This window comes from Parambassis ranga, chromosome 22 (assembly GCF_900634625.1).
Source record: "Parambassis ranga chromosome 22, fParRan2.1, whole genome shotgun sequence".
NCBI lineage: Eukaryota > Metazoa > Chordata > Actinopteri > Ambassidae > Parambassis > Parambassis ranga.
In genome coordinates this window covers 5,923,269-5,941,068 of record NC_041042.1, presented here as the reverse complement: position 1 = coordinate 5,941,068, position 17,800 = coordinate 5,923,269, and the positions used below count along the sequence as shown (strand labels likewise).

At 41.5% G+C, this 17,800-nt stretch overlaps 1 protein-coding gene across 10 annotated transcripts in view; it reads right to left on the bottom strand.

Annotated features, from left to right (window-relative positions):
- eml1 (EMAP like 1) overlaps positions 1–17,800 on the bottom strand; it is a 36,170-nt gene that overhangs the window by 1,143 nt on the left and 17,227 nt on the right. For 3 of the 10 annotated variants that reach the window (XM_028394996.1, XM_028394987.1, XM_028394992.1), the window contains 22 exons: positions 14,036–14,218; positions 13,783–13,836; positions 11,619–11,757; positions 9,518–9,643; positions 9,366–9,394; positions 8,145–8,171; positions 5,701–5,830; positions 5,009–5,158; positions 4,365–4,434; positions 4,105–4,215; positions 3,910–4,005; positions 3,674–3,808; positions 3,399–3,498; positions 2,864–3,015; positions 2,348–2,473; positions 1,944–2,075; positions 1,499–1,566; positions 1,257–1,345; positions 1,039–1,136; positions 660–747; positions 459–554; positions 264–394 (listed from right to left, as the gene is read on the bottom strand). In XM_028394996.1, the coding sequence (XP_028250797.1) occupies positions 264–394; positions 459–554; positions 660–747; positions 1,039–1,136; positions 1,257–1,345; positions 1,499–1,566; positions 1,944–2,075; positions 2,348–2,473; positions 2,864–3,015; positions 3,399–3,498; positions 3,674–3,808; positions 3,910–4,005; positions 4,105–4,215; positions 4,365–4,434; positions 5,009–5,158; positions 5,701–5,830; positions 8,145–8,171; positions 9,366–9,394; positions 9,518–9,643; positions 11,619–11,757; positions 13,783–13,836; positions 14,036–14,192 (2,304 nt within the window). In that variant the 5' untranslated portion in view covers positions 14,193–14,218. The remainder of the gene's footprint in view (positions 1–263; positions 395–458; positions 555–659; positions 748–1,038; positions 1,137–1,256; positions 1,346–1,498; positions 1,567–1,943; positions 2,076–2,347; positions 2,474–2,863; positions 3,016–3,398; positions 3,499–3,673; positions 3,809–3,909; positions 4,006–4,104; positions 4,216–4,364; positions 4,435–5,008; positions 5,159–5,700; positions 5,831–8,144; positions 8,172–9,365; positions 9,395–9,517; positions 9,644–11,618; positions 11,758–13,782; positions 13,837–14,035; positions 14,219–17,800) is intronic. The other 7 variants (XM_028394993.1, XM_028394995.1, XM_028394994.1 and 4 more) reach the window with 5 other exon arrangements.

Here is a 17,800-nt window from a genome sequence, read left to right as displayed (position 1 = left end):
AGATTTTGGGCTATCGTCTTTATTCAGACTGGAAGAAACCTGCAAAATGTAATTTTAAGTGTATGCTTTTGATAGCATATAACGTGACAAAAGCCCAGCCTTGAATATTAGTAATATATGCAAAATAGCCTACATTTTAAAATACCTACTTTTCATGACTACCTTGTAAAAACATACATAAATACTACATCCTTTTATGGTTTAATCAGTAAATTTGGACCCTGTCCACCTCCACTGTCGTCAGGCAGAATGCAGCATCTTACCCTGAACTGTGAACAGGGGTATGAGAAGAGGTGGACCTTCCCAAAGTCATCTCCAGTGACCAGCAGGCTCTTGTCATTGGACCTGCACACAGCGTTGATGTCCGTACCGTCTGAGCCATCGGGCCACAGGCCTGAGAAGCAGAGTGGTTAATACACTGCATTTAAAACACAAACATACAAAGTGCCATCACATACCAAAGACCTGGAAGCCCAGAGTGCAGGTGTAGGTAACCCACTCGATATCTCTGGTGGTCTCCACACTGACCACCTGTTTACACACGGATGGGATCCCTGAGAAAACAAGCAGCGAAACAAAGACACAACAGGTCAAGGTTAAGCCTTAAATCAAGAAAACAATGGCAGTGAAAGGACTCCGAGAATGGGGAATGCACTCACAGTACAGTATCTCATAGTCGCCTGAATTTGAAACCAGGTACTGGGAGTCCACTGACCAGTCCAGATGTGTGATGAAACTGGAGTGACCCTGAAATAAGATAGGAGCAGATACATGATGAACACTTCCACAGAGGAGTCAGCTGCTCATGACCAGAAGTGTAGAAAGTGAAGAAATGTAGATATGTAGAAACAGCAATGTGTTTATCACTTCACAGCTTCACGTAAATACAGTGAGATAACAGAGACTCAAGCATGGAGCTGAGGGGGAACTACGTATACAGTACAGCTAAAGTAGAATAGAATAGAATGTATTTGTCACATGTGATACAAGTACTCAAGAAAGCACAGATGAGGAGTATGATTGGCTGCAGTCACTCACTGAGCACTTCCCCACTCGACTGTACTTCCTCCCATTTTCTGCCACAGCATAGATGTAGATGTAGTTGTCGTGGGAACCAATGGCCAGGAAGTTACCATCTAAGAAGGATAAAATATTATACGAGAGACAAAATGTAAATGTTTGCAGACGATGATTCAATTATGTGTTTTAAACAGTTGGACAAAGAATGTAGGGCCAACACTCAAAGGGAAACATACCTGGCCCATAGCGCATAACAGATAGCTGTTCATTGCCATCTGTGTGTACTGTGACTAAATCCTTAGAGTCAGTGTCCAGTACCAGCCACCTGCAGAATCCATGACAGACAGCTCAGCAATCCCACTATTCATCATTTACATGGTAACTATTAAAAGTACTTTATTTTTACTATATTACTGCAAATTATGTATCTTAACAAACTGAAGAGCCTCTAAATCTGCCTTGGTGATTGGATTTTTACCTTCCAGTCTGAGTTCCTATGGCAACCACAGCTCCAGAGGGGTGGAAGCCTGCCGACTGGGCAGCGTCCTGTCCACAAAAGAAAAAAGAAGATATTTATAGTCACCCTCTGCTTATTTTATGAGTATTTTTACTTCACGTGGATGATTGACCTTCAGTGTGCAGGCTGATGCACATGCAACTTGAAACTAGAAATCTGTTTCCACCTTCAGTGTGGACGAAGAATGTTTCGGGCACAAGTTTATTGTGCCAATTACCAAATTAATGTCAAATGAAAAAAATAAAAGTTGTGTCTCTTTGTTTCAGTGTACATGTAAACAGATTTGTAACATCTTCTGTTGTTTTATAGTGAAATCAAAACTGACAAAAGAGTTGCTGATTCATCGACTGTGTGCTGTGTGTAATGCCTGGGGTGGACCCCAGGGGGCAGTATTTAATAAACTTACTTCTATGCTCTTGGTCCAGATGAGCTGATGGGAGCTGGAATGCCACAGGCAGACCTGCCGGTCATATCCACAGGTCAGGACCTGAGGCTTCCAGGGATGGACAGCCAGACCCCACAACTCATCAGTGTGACCCTGGAGATGAAATGTTTATTTTAGAAAAGTGACAATTTCTGTTCCTCTTCTGTATGAACTTCATGGTTCTTCCTACAAGATGAGGGGTATTATTGGAATTTGTCTGTAATTATGGCACATAATTTGGTACATTAATGTGTTTTACAGAATTATCATTTTTTTGTTTCATGAAACAATCATCTGAGCTGAGTTTGTATCTGGATATAAGACAGATTGTGGCAAAACAGTCTGTGCAGGCATGTGGGAATAATGCAGTAGCCTGTTGCATCTACCTGTGTGATGGATATGAATTCTCCATCTAAACTCCCTTGCAAAACAAAGTTCTTGGTGGTCCCGATAAGCACAGTCTCCCCTCTGCCCTCTGCTATGGTCCGAATGGGTCCAAACAACTCAGGCACCTGCAAAAAATAAGACATGAGGAAGCCATATATCAAGTTGCTATAAATATCCATGAATCTCATTAAGAGCATGAATCCATCTCTTTCTCTGTAATATTTATGATATGCTGCAGTATTCAGAATGCACAGTCCGCCGCCTCGAGCATGAGTGCAATTTCTGGCTAATATAACAGACCTACTTTAAAAGTATCTGGATATGCAGCTTAACTTTATATTAATACATATTAACAGGCTGTGCTGCTGGCATCATTAAGATTCTGTAGAGCTCTGCACATTCCAACAAATGATTTTTAAAAACATGACTAATGCATCTCATCCAGCATGTGTAATTTTTCAAATTTCATCTGCAGCTTTCAAGAAAGAAGCCCTAGAGTGCTTCTGGTTTCTCACCTCCACTGTTTGTATCTGCTGGTAGCTGCTGTCCCAGGAAATGAGCCTGCGGTCTTTCCCTCCAGACACCAGGGTGCCGTTCCTCAGCATACACAGAGCAAAAATGCTGCCCTCATGAGCTCCTTGGATGACATGGCTGATGCGATTAGTGCCTAGACAGGAGATAGGACGACACAGTTCAGATAGAGACAGACATATAGGTCGACTGTTTGAAGAGCAGATTAACCGACAGGGTGATCAATGGATAAAGCAGAGAAAAGACTTATTCATTAAATGTTTTTTTGTGACTGTGCTTTAACCACTGATCTCCTGACTATTCGTCTATACTTAGCATATAAAAACAGATTTACAGTCTTGTCTTTATTTGCATTCTCACTGGTTTGAGGCATCAGGTGAAAGTGCCATTGTTGTATATTTGACCACATGAATATTTCCAGCAATTGTGTAAACTCTTTTTTTCTGAAACTTGCTAACAGACCTAACATCAGCCTTGCAGGCATGATATTTTTTTTCCCCACACAGGAACACTGTGTACCTTTTCCCCACACCAAAATGTTCCCACTTGAGTCTCCAGTAATAGCATCTCCATTTTCTGCGAAGGTCACACACAACACAAACTTAGGCTTCTCTTGTTTCTGCAACAAACACAAGAACACACACACACACACGTAATTGATTTCTACATGTACCCTCACTACACAAGAACTCATATCACAGCACAGGCTGTATGATCGAATTTGCACCTTTGTATCAGACTTTACTGCTTCATGGTGTAAAAATAACATGTGAAGAAACCATCTGGTGTTCTACCTCAAACAGGCCCTGCTTCTTGACCAGCATGCCTTTCTCCAGGTTCCAGAAATAAAGATGCGACTTGCCACAAGTCACAACGATGTTGCTGTCTGTCGGGTGAAAGTCTGCAGCAAACACTGACTCATTGGAGCACTGAACCGAAAGACACAGACAAGTAACAAGTTCAGTCAATCAAAAGGAAAAATTTGATGCTACACTGGAACATCAGAACAAAAGCAGACAGGTGCAGGTACCTTAACCTCAGCCAGTCTATCTTCTCTCTGCCAGTCCCAGACGGACAGGACGTGATCGTTGGAGTCATCTACAACACAAAGAGTGTTTCCTCCATTCTAAAATAACAGACAGAAGTACACAGTCATTAACATATCAAGAGATCATCAGAAACATGAAATATGCCCTCTTTGAGTGCATCTGAGTTGTCCCCTTACCGACTTGGAGAAAGCCAGGCAGACCAGTGCTCGGTCAAAGAAACCTGTGCCCAGAACGTGGAGTGTGTTGAGGCTGACAGAGTCCCACACGCGAACATGAGGAGCCAGCTGCTGCCAGAAGAAGATACACACAGACAAACATGGGCACAACACCAGGAAAGGCACATCATCAGGGTGATGCATTATTAATCTGTGAATATATACTGATAAATGATGTTCAAAGGTATTGTGATAAAATATCCATATGAGACTTCACTTACTTTTCCATCTGATGAGGTGCCCGCCACCTGGCCGGTTGCTATAGTGATTTTATCAGGGTGGACAGCCAGGCTGGTGAGGAGAAAGACATGAAAACAGTTAAAAGCCTTTTTGACATCAGAAGGACCATTTGAATAAAGATGAGCAGCGTGCTCACAGAACATGAAAGGCTGCACTCAGTGAGTGAGCTTTTTCAAGCTATCAATAGGATATTTACTCTAGGCCCTTTATGCTGTCTGTGTGTGTGTGTGTGTGTGTGTGTGTGTGTGGCGGGGGTATGAAACATATTAAGAGGAATTTACCCTCTTTGGGGAACTACACACAACACTCGTGTACAGTTCTAACACTTTGTCTTCAAAAGAGCTAGAATCTGTCTGCAACTGATCTGTAATCCAAACTGCTGGTTAACCAGCTGAACTTTTATTAACCTTGGAGTCAGAGCTTGAAGAGCTGAAAGTACCAGCGCTTATACACATGCTGTCCTGCTACCTGTGTGCTATTATGAATCAGGAAATCATTTTGTGACTAAGGGAAGACACTTTTGACTAACAGATACTGATTACTCATTGATCAATGCAATGATTTCAATTTTAGGATTGAAAGGTAAACGAGAGGCTCAAGGATCAAGGCTGCTCATGTGTCTCACCATTTGATGTCATCTGTGTGTCCTGTATAGTGTCTCTGCAGCCGTTCGTCGACATTGAACAGTACGACCACTGAGGCGATGAAGTACACAGTTTCTCCAGTGGGAAGCAGGTAAAGGTTGGAGCGACAGTCTCGACCGCGGTAACCGTAGCTGAACAAATGGTCAAGAAAAAAAAAAGGAGAATCCAACAGGTACTGTAACAGCTTTGTTGCATTTTACACAGTAACTAAAACAAAAGCACTCTAGATCATTGTATTTGCATTCCTACTCAGATTTTTTTTCCACATTGGGTTTAATTCAAGTGAGTGAAAGTCTATATTCAGTTCTTCACACAGAAATGAAAGAAAGTAAAAAATAAAACAGCACAGGATGAGCTGCTGGCTGGTTGTGCTGTCAGCCTGTAGCTGTGTGCAGGTTATTACTGACTGCAGGCTGCAGCGCGATGAACTCAGCTCTGACAGCAGTAGCACAGCACAGTAAAAAAAACCAGCACCTGAACAGATCTACTGTGACAAGGAGGGAAAGCAAAACACACAATTGTAGCTTCCTCTGGTTATCTCTGACAGCTACATCAAAATCTGGACCATCCTCAGGTGATGACTTTTAAACAAAAGCATTTTTCAGAAAATCTAAATTGTATTTGGACTCAAGATAAATTCTCAAGCTTTGCAGTGGCAGCACTGAAAGGATACACCCAGTCCAGTTTGAGTTTGTTGCTGGGAAGCTCTGCTTTGGCCTCCAGGCAGTAGCTGTCTACTTGGTCTTTGGGCATGAACATGGTGATGGGGCGACCCTTCAAATACATTTTCACATAACCTTCCTCTAGAAAAGGCAACAGAGAAACTCGGTGAGATATTGCACAGATACAAACACATATATGAATTACATGTATACATATGTCAGATCTGTGGTGTTACTTTGTTTAATATGTGACACAACACAAGAAACACACACGTAATGATGTGGATGACAAGACCGATGATGCTGAATGTGTGACAGCTTAGATGGTGTGACATGATGTGATGAGTTTTTTTTTTAAATATATGATGGCAAAACAGCAATTAAAGACAGGAAATGACACAACTTGAAAACAGCTTTTTGACTGACTTTTATTAGTCATTTCAGATTTGTGACAACAAAGAGCACAACATAATTTGCTGTTAAAAACACTCAACAAGTCAAAAATATTCAGCTCACAGACAGCAGAGATTAACCAACACAAAATGCAGACACAAGCAGAGAAATGGAAATGTTATTGAAATAAACAAACCAGATCCAATCTTAGAAAACGGGGATAATGAGAACCCCTCATCCTGAATGTCACATTAGACACCACAGGAAGAAAATATTTCTGTCAAGAAATACTTGTTAAAGGAACACTATGAATTGAAATGAGTCAGCTTAGGACAGTAATCTGTAATTGTTTTAATATGTTAGAAATGACAAGAGATCTCCACTGTGTTGTGTTCTGCCTGGCTGGGGCATTAAAACACTTTCTAAAACTGCATGCCTGTGTTTCATAAGCTAATAACAGATCTGGAAGTACTGGCTGGGTGATTTAACTGGGCTACAGTAGCTGGGTGTATCAAGAGGAGAGTAGCATGTCAGACTCCCCGACTTCCTCAGCTGGAGGCTAAAATTCGGGGTCTTTCTTACAGCCGACACCTTGGCAGCACCGCCTTTTCTGGCCGTGCTGGCCTTGCAGCTTTCAGAGGTGCGGCTGGTGCTGGTGGCTGAACGGGCTGTTACAGCTGCAGCGGCAGGGCTGCTGTTGCTCCCCGTCTGTTTAGTAGAGCGGCTGAGATAAATCTGTACTGTGACTACAATGTAGATAAGGGGAAAAAGCAGAAGAGCCGATGATGGACAGACAGTGAGGGGGTGGGTAGGTGGTAATGGAGGTTTAGGGGACCAGGGGTGGATGCATTGGACAAGCGTGGAGGGGGTAGGTAAAAAGTTAGTCACATTCAGCGGCTCTTTATTGTGTCATGTTTGATAAAAAGAAGACAAAAACTATCACAAGGAGACAAGGGACTCAACTAATAATTTAGTGTTTTTAATAAGGTTCTTTCACGAAGACGAACCAGGATTAGTGGTTCTAGCGTGTGCAAATATTCACAAGATAATAAATGAAAGACAAAGAAAAGTGAGAAGATTGTAATACTGTTTATAATAACTTATCTGCATCTTTGTTACAAGTAACCAGCCTAAAATGTGGGGAACCACTGGTCTACACGATGCTTTCATTGACAAAATGTCAAATTATCAAATTATCTTGTGTGTTGTTTGGTTTACAGATTAAATCCTCCTGCAACAAGACCAGGCAAACAGCAGTGTATGTGTGAGGAAATGAGTCTGGCTGTTACTTCAGGCTTTTCAAATTTCTTGGCAGCTTTGAGAATACTTAGCTGAGGGGGACTACACACAAACAGACGACAACTCAGGCCATGTGCGAAAACTACAAGCTGAAAAATCAAACAGACTTCAGTGGGAACTATCCAAAAAAAGAGACTGAACGTGTTTGTAATGCAAATATTCATTCTGAGGCCGGGGAGATAATAAGAGCTGCAGCAAATCTACTCGCTCGGAACTGAAGCGAGGAATCTCAGAACAGAGGATTTAAAGAGTTCACAGAAAAACTCAAAGCGACTACGAGGCAGCAAGTGTCAGTAATCTTTGTGTGGTTACTATGGTGACAAGCTAAATGCCTATGAGCGAAAGTGAGGCTGTGAGCAAACAGACGCATGTCTGGTGAAGCAGCAGCTTCATCGCAAGTGAACTGCGAACACAGCAATCACACTCAGTGGTGGTTAGCTATAGGATGTATGTATGTTTGTGTGTTAATTAACTCAGTCTCAAAACAATCAAAGGGAAGGCAACTTTCACACACACTCAACCCACCCCTGCCCCTGTCTGGACATCTCTCTGCTCATTGCACCATGAGAATCACAAAGTCTAACAAAAGAAAAATCACTAAAAAGAGGCTGAAAATCTTCAAATTTCAAAATAACAGTCCTGATTTGATTCTTTTCACATAGCAAAGGTAAAAAGAGATGAAACCAGATCATATGCAGTGTCCAGAGAGCTGTGGAGACCAGGGGGCATTAGGAAAAGTGGGGAGGGGAGAGGCATGGCCTACCTTTGCAGTGAGTCACACGTCGCATCCCTTGTAAAGGTCACAGAGAGACACACAAGCACCAGATGAGGGGTGGCATGGTTTCCTCACTTCCTGGTCTGTCCTAACATGAGTACATTTCCTGTGTCTGATGCTAATAAACAGCAGCTTCTGTCCGTAATGCTCTCAATAAATTTAAACTCCCTTCTCAATAAACCAATAACTGATCATGTCCTATGTGATCAGCTCCCGGGATTGAAATTGTCTTATTTTTAACCACCAAGAAAATCTATGATTAATACTGAGTGTATTAACAGTTGTTCTTTGTAGTATGGTGGATACGGCTGATAAATATACATATACTGAAGGTTGTTAGAATGATGGGGTCAGAAAGTCATACACTTGAACCGAACGCATACAGAACTCTGGGGCAGGAAATTTAGGGGCAGGTGTGTAAACCAAATGGAAAACCGCAGTTCAATTTACACGAAATCAATAGCACACTGGAGACAGAAATTCTGATCAATACTCCTCATTTTATATTCAGCCCAATTGTCGTCTTACAATGTGCTTCCTGCTTTTTGCTCAGAGAATATAAAGAATGGGCTGAGTTTAATTGTCTAGTGCATTATCTGTTATTCATATTGTGAAGAAACATTTGATGTCGTATGTTTTGAAATTTCAATTTCTTGGCTGCATCTTTGGTTAGATGGAAAATTATAGGTAATAATAAAAATAATAGATCACACTGATCTATTAAGTGCATTCTGTGCTTGCTTTCAGTATGAGAGAAAGATGCTTGAAATGATTCATATTTAATTTACGCACATTTATAAACACTTCTGCTGTTTATCACAACATACATACGCATGGCCTGAATGTAAACGTGTAAAGTGTGTAAATAGAATTTTCAGCATAAACAAAGCAGAAAAAACTTAAAAAAAGACACAATGATATATGAAGATGAAGTGATGGATGGTGGTGGGAAATGTTTAACACCGACATTTAAGACAGGACATCATGTATAGTGTGACCGCTCAGTGGTCCTCTCTGTACAGATAGCAGTTCAGGCACTGACTCACATGGCTGAAGTTGGCGTGTTTTCCTTTTTGAATTAAATGAATCTTTTTGTTGACAAAATCCCAAAAATACACTGACCTCCAACTGACAGAGAGAAGCACTGAGCGTCTTTTGTGTGATTGCCCTTGGTGTACCACAGCCTGTGAACTCTAAGGCTCTTCTTACCTGCATTGAACACTGGATCCCTCTGTTTGCTGCAAAGTAAATGAGTAAACAGACAGCTGTCATTCTGCGCTTTACTGTACACTTTTAATTGTGCCTTATTTGGATTGCTTTGTTAGTGTTGTTTTGACAGAACAGTCAGGGGGAACTGCTACCTGTCGCTTCTTTTGCCACTGGAGTTGCTGCCTGTGGATCCGGCGCGGGTTCGGTTGCTTTTGTCGCCTGAATCTTTCCGAGTAAGAGTTCCCACATGTTCATTTGAGTTGGCTCTCCTCACGGTGCTTTGATTTAAAAAAAAAAAGGAAGACGGGAAAGAGAATCATAAAAAAATAGGTCATAAAATAACCTGACACTGCTTTCTTGAAAAAGCCTCCAGGAAGTTATATTTATTTCATGACCAGGTTTTATGTAGCCTCTAGTGACAACAGGCCTGTTGGGGCAAACCTCCACATACAGTCAGCAGAAGAAAGTGAGCTTAGCTATTTGACATGTTATGTTGCTGGCTTACCTGTTAAAGGGACAGCATTTTGTCATTCAAACATAGGTCATGTTTTACGTTAATGATCCTTGAACTAAGGGGGACAGTCTACCAGTCAGATCGTCACCTGTATTAAACTGTGTGGAAACATCTGTCTATACTTCTCGTATTTCTTCACCAAAGCTTTCCTGTGCTTACATGTTGTTTACTCTATTTTACTCCACTGTGGTGTTAATATCCACAGAATCAGTACAGAACTGGTCAGATTTGCATATTGGTTCCAGTGCAGACAGCCTGCCTATTCACAACAATGAAAGGGCTCCATCAGCAATCCCATGGCCAGTAGGCCGAGTTCACCTAATCCATCCTATGGGAGAAAAGTCTATTCAAATCCTGAAAATGGCCGCTGGCTGTTATCCCTTTCTGGAGAGCCAGTGAGTGTTTATTCGGTAAAGAACATAACAGGACAGAGAGAGAAACCAGAGAGAGAAACGACTGTTTGCTGTGTTCTCCCCGGAGGAATCATAGTAATTGGGCCACAGGGCATTGAAGGCTGTATGCCAGCCCTGATGGGATTGTGACCAATCTGTGGTTTAGACTAATCCCACACACATACAACACAAATACTGCTCTGAAGATTTAGCCAACAAACTGTGAATGTTTGTGATGAAAAAAATTAGTGAAGGAAAAAAATAACATCGGTTAGGTGGTGATTTCAAGATGATGTTTAGCATGCATTAGATCAGTGATGCAGCAATTTTGTTATACTGTAACTTAGTGACACTCTCACCTGAGGGGCAGGTAGAGAATTCTGGTAGAACGAGACAAAGAGGACAAACTGGACATCACATTGTAGGTGGACAAGACATAAACAGCATACAGCATAACACAGCAGTTGGAAAGGATGTGTTATCACAGAGAGAGATATAAGAAAGAGGACATGCAAGACAGTAAGGATGGGAATGATGCACAAGTATAAACAGAGGACACAACTAATCAAAAATGACCAAACCTTAAGGTATTTTTCAAAATAAGTAGACATACTATAGTTCAAATTCCACACATTAAAGGGACATTTCAACTAGACTGAACCATGACAGAAAACTTGAATCACTACAAAGAAATAAACTACTACTTCTGCTGTCCTCTGACCTAAACCTCTCAGTGAGAGTCAGTGAACATTGTTTAAAAGAAAGGAAACACTTCTCAGTACTGAAAAAAGTCCTTGAAGCTCAAACAAAAGCATATATGGAAAAAGAGAAACAACCCCTCTACAGGGGAGCTAACATCTGCTTGGACTGGAGTAAGGTCCCTGCTGTCTGCAGACCTTCATCTGATTATGGTAATGTCATCCAGAGATTGGGGGAAAAAACTATTGTTCCCCAGGCAGACAAGATTGATAACCCTTGTTCCAAATGCATGTATAAACACACACACATACACAACAGACAAGAGCCAGTGGTGACACAGCTGCTTCTCTGTTTATCAGCCATGTTAAATGTCAGTGGCTTTGGCTGATAAAATGCCTGAAATGTCACAATTTATGGCTGGAATGATCTGAGACAGGCAGAAGAAATGTCTGGAGAGACATAAATATAGGACCTCACAAAACTGGCCTAAGTGGCTAACATGATGCTCTATTTGGCTACAACACATTTATTACAAGGCCTGAAGCTTCAGTAAAGCAACACCACAGAATCAGAAATCAGCAACCTCTGTAATGGTACCACAATGTGTCATTCGATACAGGTAAAGATATGGGTTATGTTCAGTCTCACCTCTTGTTAGCTGGTGTGCTGGTGTCCTTTCTGGATCCAGATCCAGATGGGGAGGGCAGAGTGCCGCTGCTTTTCTTTGGTAGGACTGTGCCATTGTTTACTGTGGGCCGTAACGGCAGGGTGGCAATCATTGGCCTGGCTGGAAGACAAAGAACAATGGAAAGATGTCTTCAGAAAAAAAGTAATAATAGTAAAGGGTCAGGGTCAACTGCTGCATTTGGAGAGGGAGATGGGAGATTTTAGAAATACTCCTGATTCCAATTGTAATGCACCTAAAGGTGGTCAGCCAGGAAAGAAACAAAGGAACCCAAGTGTGCTTTTATGTGTGCTTAAGAAGTTTTTTTTTCTTCTAAGGTCGCCACTCCTCACAGTTTTTAACAGCTAAAAACAAAAGGCAGCTGGTCCTGTCTGTCCCCTGAGAACTCACATGACTTCTGAAGTCTTGTTATAAATTCAACACTCATTCCCAAGCTAGAAGAAGAATTAAAGATGCTATCCAGAGTTTTGGATTGTTAACAAGACTTAGTCATCTCAGCCCCCACACACCACCCACAGATGTCCTTGATATAAATCCACACTCCCCTGAAATACTGAAGCTTTGTGAAGGGGTGAAATGTCCTCAAGAAACTTAAAGTTGCCTTTTTCAATGACCTGGATGAATCTTCACAGAATCATACTAAGGCCATAATGACAATGCCCTCTAACAAATAGTACGGTTGGTGTCCTGTATTAGAGACTGACTTTGTCTTTTTCCCCGCTCACAGTTTTTAAACAAACACTACAAAGCAAATACACACCATCTACAACAAGCTTCTCCACAGTTTTCACGGTTGTCATGAAGATGAGTGCCCATATGACCAAGGAATTTAACATGCACTCATCCAAAAGACCACAAGAGGGTGCATAATGTTTTTGTTTACATTTCAGTGGAGGTGCACATCAGGTTACTGTATATAAATCAAGCTATAAACATCATCAACATCTTCAGATGCAACGCAAGCAACCTTTTTAAAATGTGCTATATTACAATAAATTTGTACAAAAGAGTACATGCACACACAAAGACACACAATCACACACACACAGTGCACATGTCAGTCAGGCACAGAATAACAAATCCAAGCTGCAGCTTTATCTGCAGTGATAAATATTTAATAGACACCGTTTCATCTGACAGAGACACTCCTTCGTTCAGACACACACACATCCATGCATGTACACTCAGGCCTGTGCACAAACCTTCTCTGTTATCTTTCATGTAGTAATTACGCAGCAGGGGCAGACTGAGGTTTCTAATTTTGTAAGCATGTTAAAGAAGACAAATGTGTGTATTTCTATGTGTGTATTCACAGCTGTCCACATGCAGTCTGTGTGGCTGGTTTGAGCTTTTGAAGCAGATCACTGAGCTTCAGCAGAGGGAAGCAGGCTGCTAGTTCCCTGCAGCTAAAAGCAGAGAACAATAAGAGAAAGCAGCTCTAAGACCGAGTCATCCTTCTGCTCCACGATCAAACTGAAACTCCATCCGTCCACAGTCGCTCCTGAGACCAAACCTGGCAGCATGTCAGAATCATAATCTGCTTCTGCTTTATCACTTAAATGCATTTTTAAAGACACAAAGCTCATAAAGTGCAGTTGATTTCACATGCAGGCTTGAGATCGCCTCTGAGGTGAAGAGACTTTTTCAGAGACAGACTTTTTTTTAAATACATCACACATGCAGTACTGTAACAAATGAAAGCCACAACAAAATGTGAGAAAAGCCCATTATTGTTTCAACTGATATCTGATGCTCAGTGCATCCATTAGACTGTTTAGGTTATTTGTTAAGGATGAATACATTTCTCAAAGTACTTCTAGTCTCAGTAGTGCAATCAGCTGTGTGATATGAGAGAAATAATGTGGGAAACACTCTGTGGTGATGTTTTAAGTTAATTCATGGCTTATGCCCTTTACTGGAAAAAGAAACTGTTGTGTAGCTGAATATGAATATTGTGTGTCAGCTCTGTGAGTTAAGTCCCTTATCTTCATCCATAAACTCAAATACAGAACTGAGAACTGTGTATTTCTAAACATGACTAGTGAAATATTACATACAGCAGGGCAGGCAGTGACTGAAATGTGCACACCAGACCTGGATAGTGCAGACAGAGTACAGTCAGCCTACCTGGCTTCCCCACATTGCTGTCTGATGACGGAGATTTTCTTATCATAGCGGGGTCTATGCACATTTACATACAACACAACACAGTCCAGGAAAAGGGAGAACATGAGGGAGGAGAGATTGAAAACTAGTCAGAGCAAGGAGAAGTGAGTGTTGGAAGTAAGCATGATCAACACAGACAGTTCAGCAAGATGAAAAAAAGGAAGGAAAAAGGAAGACTCTCCCAAAATATGTGTGTGCGTGCACTGTTGGTTACCTTTGGTGGGTCCTCTGCGTGACCCCATGGCCTGCTGCTCCTCAGACAGGTTGAGTCTGCGGACCACGTCAGCTAGAGCAGACTTAAGCAGCTGAATCTCATCCTCCTGCATCTGAACCCTCTGCTCCAGGGAGGCAATGCGGTCGGTCACCTCCATACTGCTGGCCGCTGACGCGCTGTCATCTGAGAAAACACAGTTAGCTCATGTTAGAAATAATCCAACTTATCACTGTTTTTATGACTTCACAATTCATTCATGCACACATGAGAAAGGGAATGGGATACAAGCATCAAACGTCTTTCAGACTATGAGCTCACTTTCATTCTTTTATATGTTCACACTCTTACTGTGAAAGCCTCTCCCTATGATGCAAAGAGCTGACTGCTTCTCTATTAGAAGCTTTATTCATGAGTTTGTTTTTTATACTAACTTAACACCTATTGTCACCTCTCCACCTGACCCCCAGACACAAGCCAAGCACCGGCCACCGGGGTCCACTTCATTAATGATAAGACAGGCATGCACACACATACTCCTCTATTGAGCCTTTGATGTCACGGCGGTTTGATGAAATATTAATCTAAATCACTGCTGTGTTTTCCCAGCAGACCTGTAATAACAGTCTGATGCATTATGCATTAGAGAACAGGCATCTGGTGATTAGGCAGATCTGCAGTCTGTTTTTGCTGAGACCCCGCCTTACACACTTGGTAACATTATGGAAATCTAAAGAATCTCTTGACCTCTGTAAATATCATATTCAAACAATCAAGTACAACAGTGTCTCAAGCACTCTGAAATGTGTCTGATTTGAGTCACCATGGTGAAAGCATAAAGTGGTCTAATGATAAACAAAACTGCTCAGAGGATTTATCCCTGACCAATGCCTCTGCTCAAATACTGGTTGGAAGATTAAAAGATTTTGTACATCTATTGCATCTTTAGTGCCAGAAAAAAAAACCTCCTCCTCATCAGTACTATTGGAAAAGTAATATGAGCATACTGTTAGAAATATTAACAGTAAACTCACTCTGCACTCTATGCTGTTATTAAGTATAGAAGTAGCTTTGTTATACTTATTATGCATCAAAATTATGCATAACAATATAATCCCATGAGGTCAGACAATAGGTAATTTAATTGGTATGGCATGCAAGAAAAGCAATTTCACAGATTTGTTTATGAGTGGGCAAATTCCATTAGTGAGCAAAATCTGCTGCCTGAATGAGATGTATTAGAGAAACACTTGATTAGATAGGATGGTAAAGTGGTGCATTTAGCACATGACAAATTTGCAACAGAAAATGGAAATTTCAATAGTTGCAGAATGGCTTATTCTACAGATTGTATTTACATACACTGTATTACTGGTATTCCTAAAGAGGGATGTGTAAATCATAACTACTCTCTTGAGATTTTACAAAAATATTGTTTCCCATGAAAACAACAAAACTACAGATGACACTGCCAACAACATTTTGAGGGTGTATTGTTGTACAGCCCTGCTTCACCCACCACTGTGGACCGACATCTCCAAAACTACACCTGCTTCATCCCTAAAGCAAAAAATAAAAACATAATACAATATAAACTTCAATTTTTAGACTGCATGACAGCCTTCTTTTAAAAACAAAACCTAAAACATCCTATACTGAGCTATTGTTTGTAGGCACTGTGGAATATATAATATTCTCTCCTGTCCACCGAGTGAGGATTCCATTATAAAACCCCCACACCAAAAACTTTGAAAGTGCCATAAAAATATGTCTACTTCAGTATATTAAAATGGAAATGCTTTCTTGTTTTGAAACACATGATGCAACTCTTATGCCTTCTTTTCAACACACACAGACAAAAGCCTTTTCTACAAATAAATTGGATCGTAATAACACTCTGCTCACCTGAGGTGCTTTCTTTGCAGCAGTGCTTGTTCATATTCACATGAAAGGTGAGTATCACCAGATAAAGCTTCTATTATCTGTTCAGCATCTGTTGTGGGTCTGCTTCCAACACGGACACAATGACAGCATGATACCATCAGTCGTCCAAGTACAATAACTGGCTGTCACAGCCGTGATTTCCCAGCTCTGTGCTAACATCCACCGTCTGTCACCCTGCTCCCCTAACATCTGAGGCAAGTTAACGCCCACTAATGTTCCGAGTTACATCGAATAACAGGAAAGGTCAGTGAAGTTTGGAGTGTGTTCGCACACAAATGAATATGTGTTGATGGCGTGACACTGCAGTGACCACAGCAGAGCCACACAGTGTGGAATTGGCTAAATCTGTTCTTGATGTGACAGCACTCTCCGGGGCTCAGGTCACATGCTTTCCACCCAGAGAATCAGTTTCAGTAAAATGTCAATCTTCATTTAACAAGAGATCCATCAGCACATGGAGCCTTGGACACCAGTGTTCCTCTTTCATCCCCACAAAAGCAGATCAAGGCACCCCGCCAATTTCCAGTGTCATTTCTGTCAGTCTTCTCTCTGACTTTCTCTTTCATTATCTGGTCAATATGCGGCTGGGTCACAAATCTGAGATGGATCTCTGAGCATATCTATCTGCTCACCCTAATGCATCTTGACATGCTGTTCCCCATTACCTTCCTCTGCAAGGCGATGTCATTCTGGCAGGACCACCTGCCTGCTTAAGTGCTTGTCCATCACTTCAGCCACAGGGACTCAATGAAGGGCAAATAGAAAGCAGGCACTCTCTTCAAGTCTGTTTTTTTCTGCCCTAAAATAACCAGACCTGCCCCTGCTTACAGCTCCACCTTATTTCTGAGTCATTTACTGACCTCACTGCCATAAATAATGAACACTGGAGCATGCATACATGCCATGACCCTCTTTCCTCCTTCTGCACTCTTATCAACCACAATAATCAATATGCTAAAAGAGTAAAACAGTTCTAGGATCAACATGGAGGGTGCAGTCTCACTTTTTGAGAAATGCACAGCGACCTCATGTATAAAATATCTTCTGCGTCAGCCCTGTGCTGATCTGAGCTGTCTGGATTTTCAGCTGACTCACTCATTCACTAGGTATAAGATGTGAGGATATCAATACACACTTGAAGAATAAAAAAACAGGGAAAGCGAAGCACATTCCCTCGGAGGAAATGTCATGATACCAGCTCTCGCTGTGCATTCAAGGTACACAACCCACAATAACACACTGTCAAACAGAGTTATTGATGTCTGTTTTTTTTTACTCAGTGGTGCAGAGAAGCCACACAATAAAGCTAAATGGACTTGATGGAAAAGTTCAGCTGCCAGGTTAAGCTGCGCCACAATGGGAGGTTTTGAAAAGCCACAACCAATGTTTGCAGAAAGCCAACAGATCAAAGAACCAACAGGCTGCAGGAAACAGCCTGTCACAACATTTTGACAACTATTCTTGTTTTTGAGAGAGAAAGGCAGCACTGATATCACCACTGTTGGCACATCTATTTACTTGCTGGAGCAGCACCTTTCCAGCTGGTTTTAATTTCATAACTTGAATGCACACGGCCAGGTGTACGCTGCCACAGTGCCTGTTCAGCTGCTGCAGATTGTGCCTTCAGGACAACCATTTCTCCCAAGACCAATTTAAACAAGCTGACTCCAGTGTGCTGCTGGCCTCACTAATGAAAGTGTGCACCTAATCATAGTCAAGTGACACAAAGGAATTAAAGGAGGTAGTCATTTACAAACAGCCAGACAGAATGCAGAGAGAGATGATGATGAATTTGGATGAGCATGAATGAAGGTGGGTCAAAAA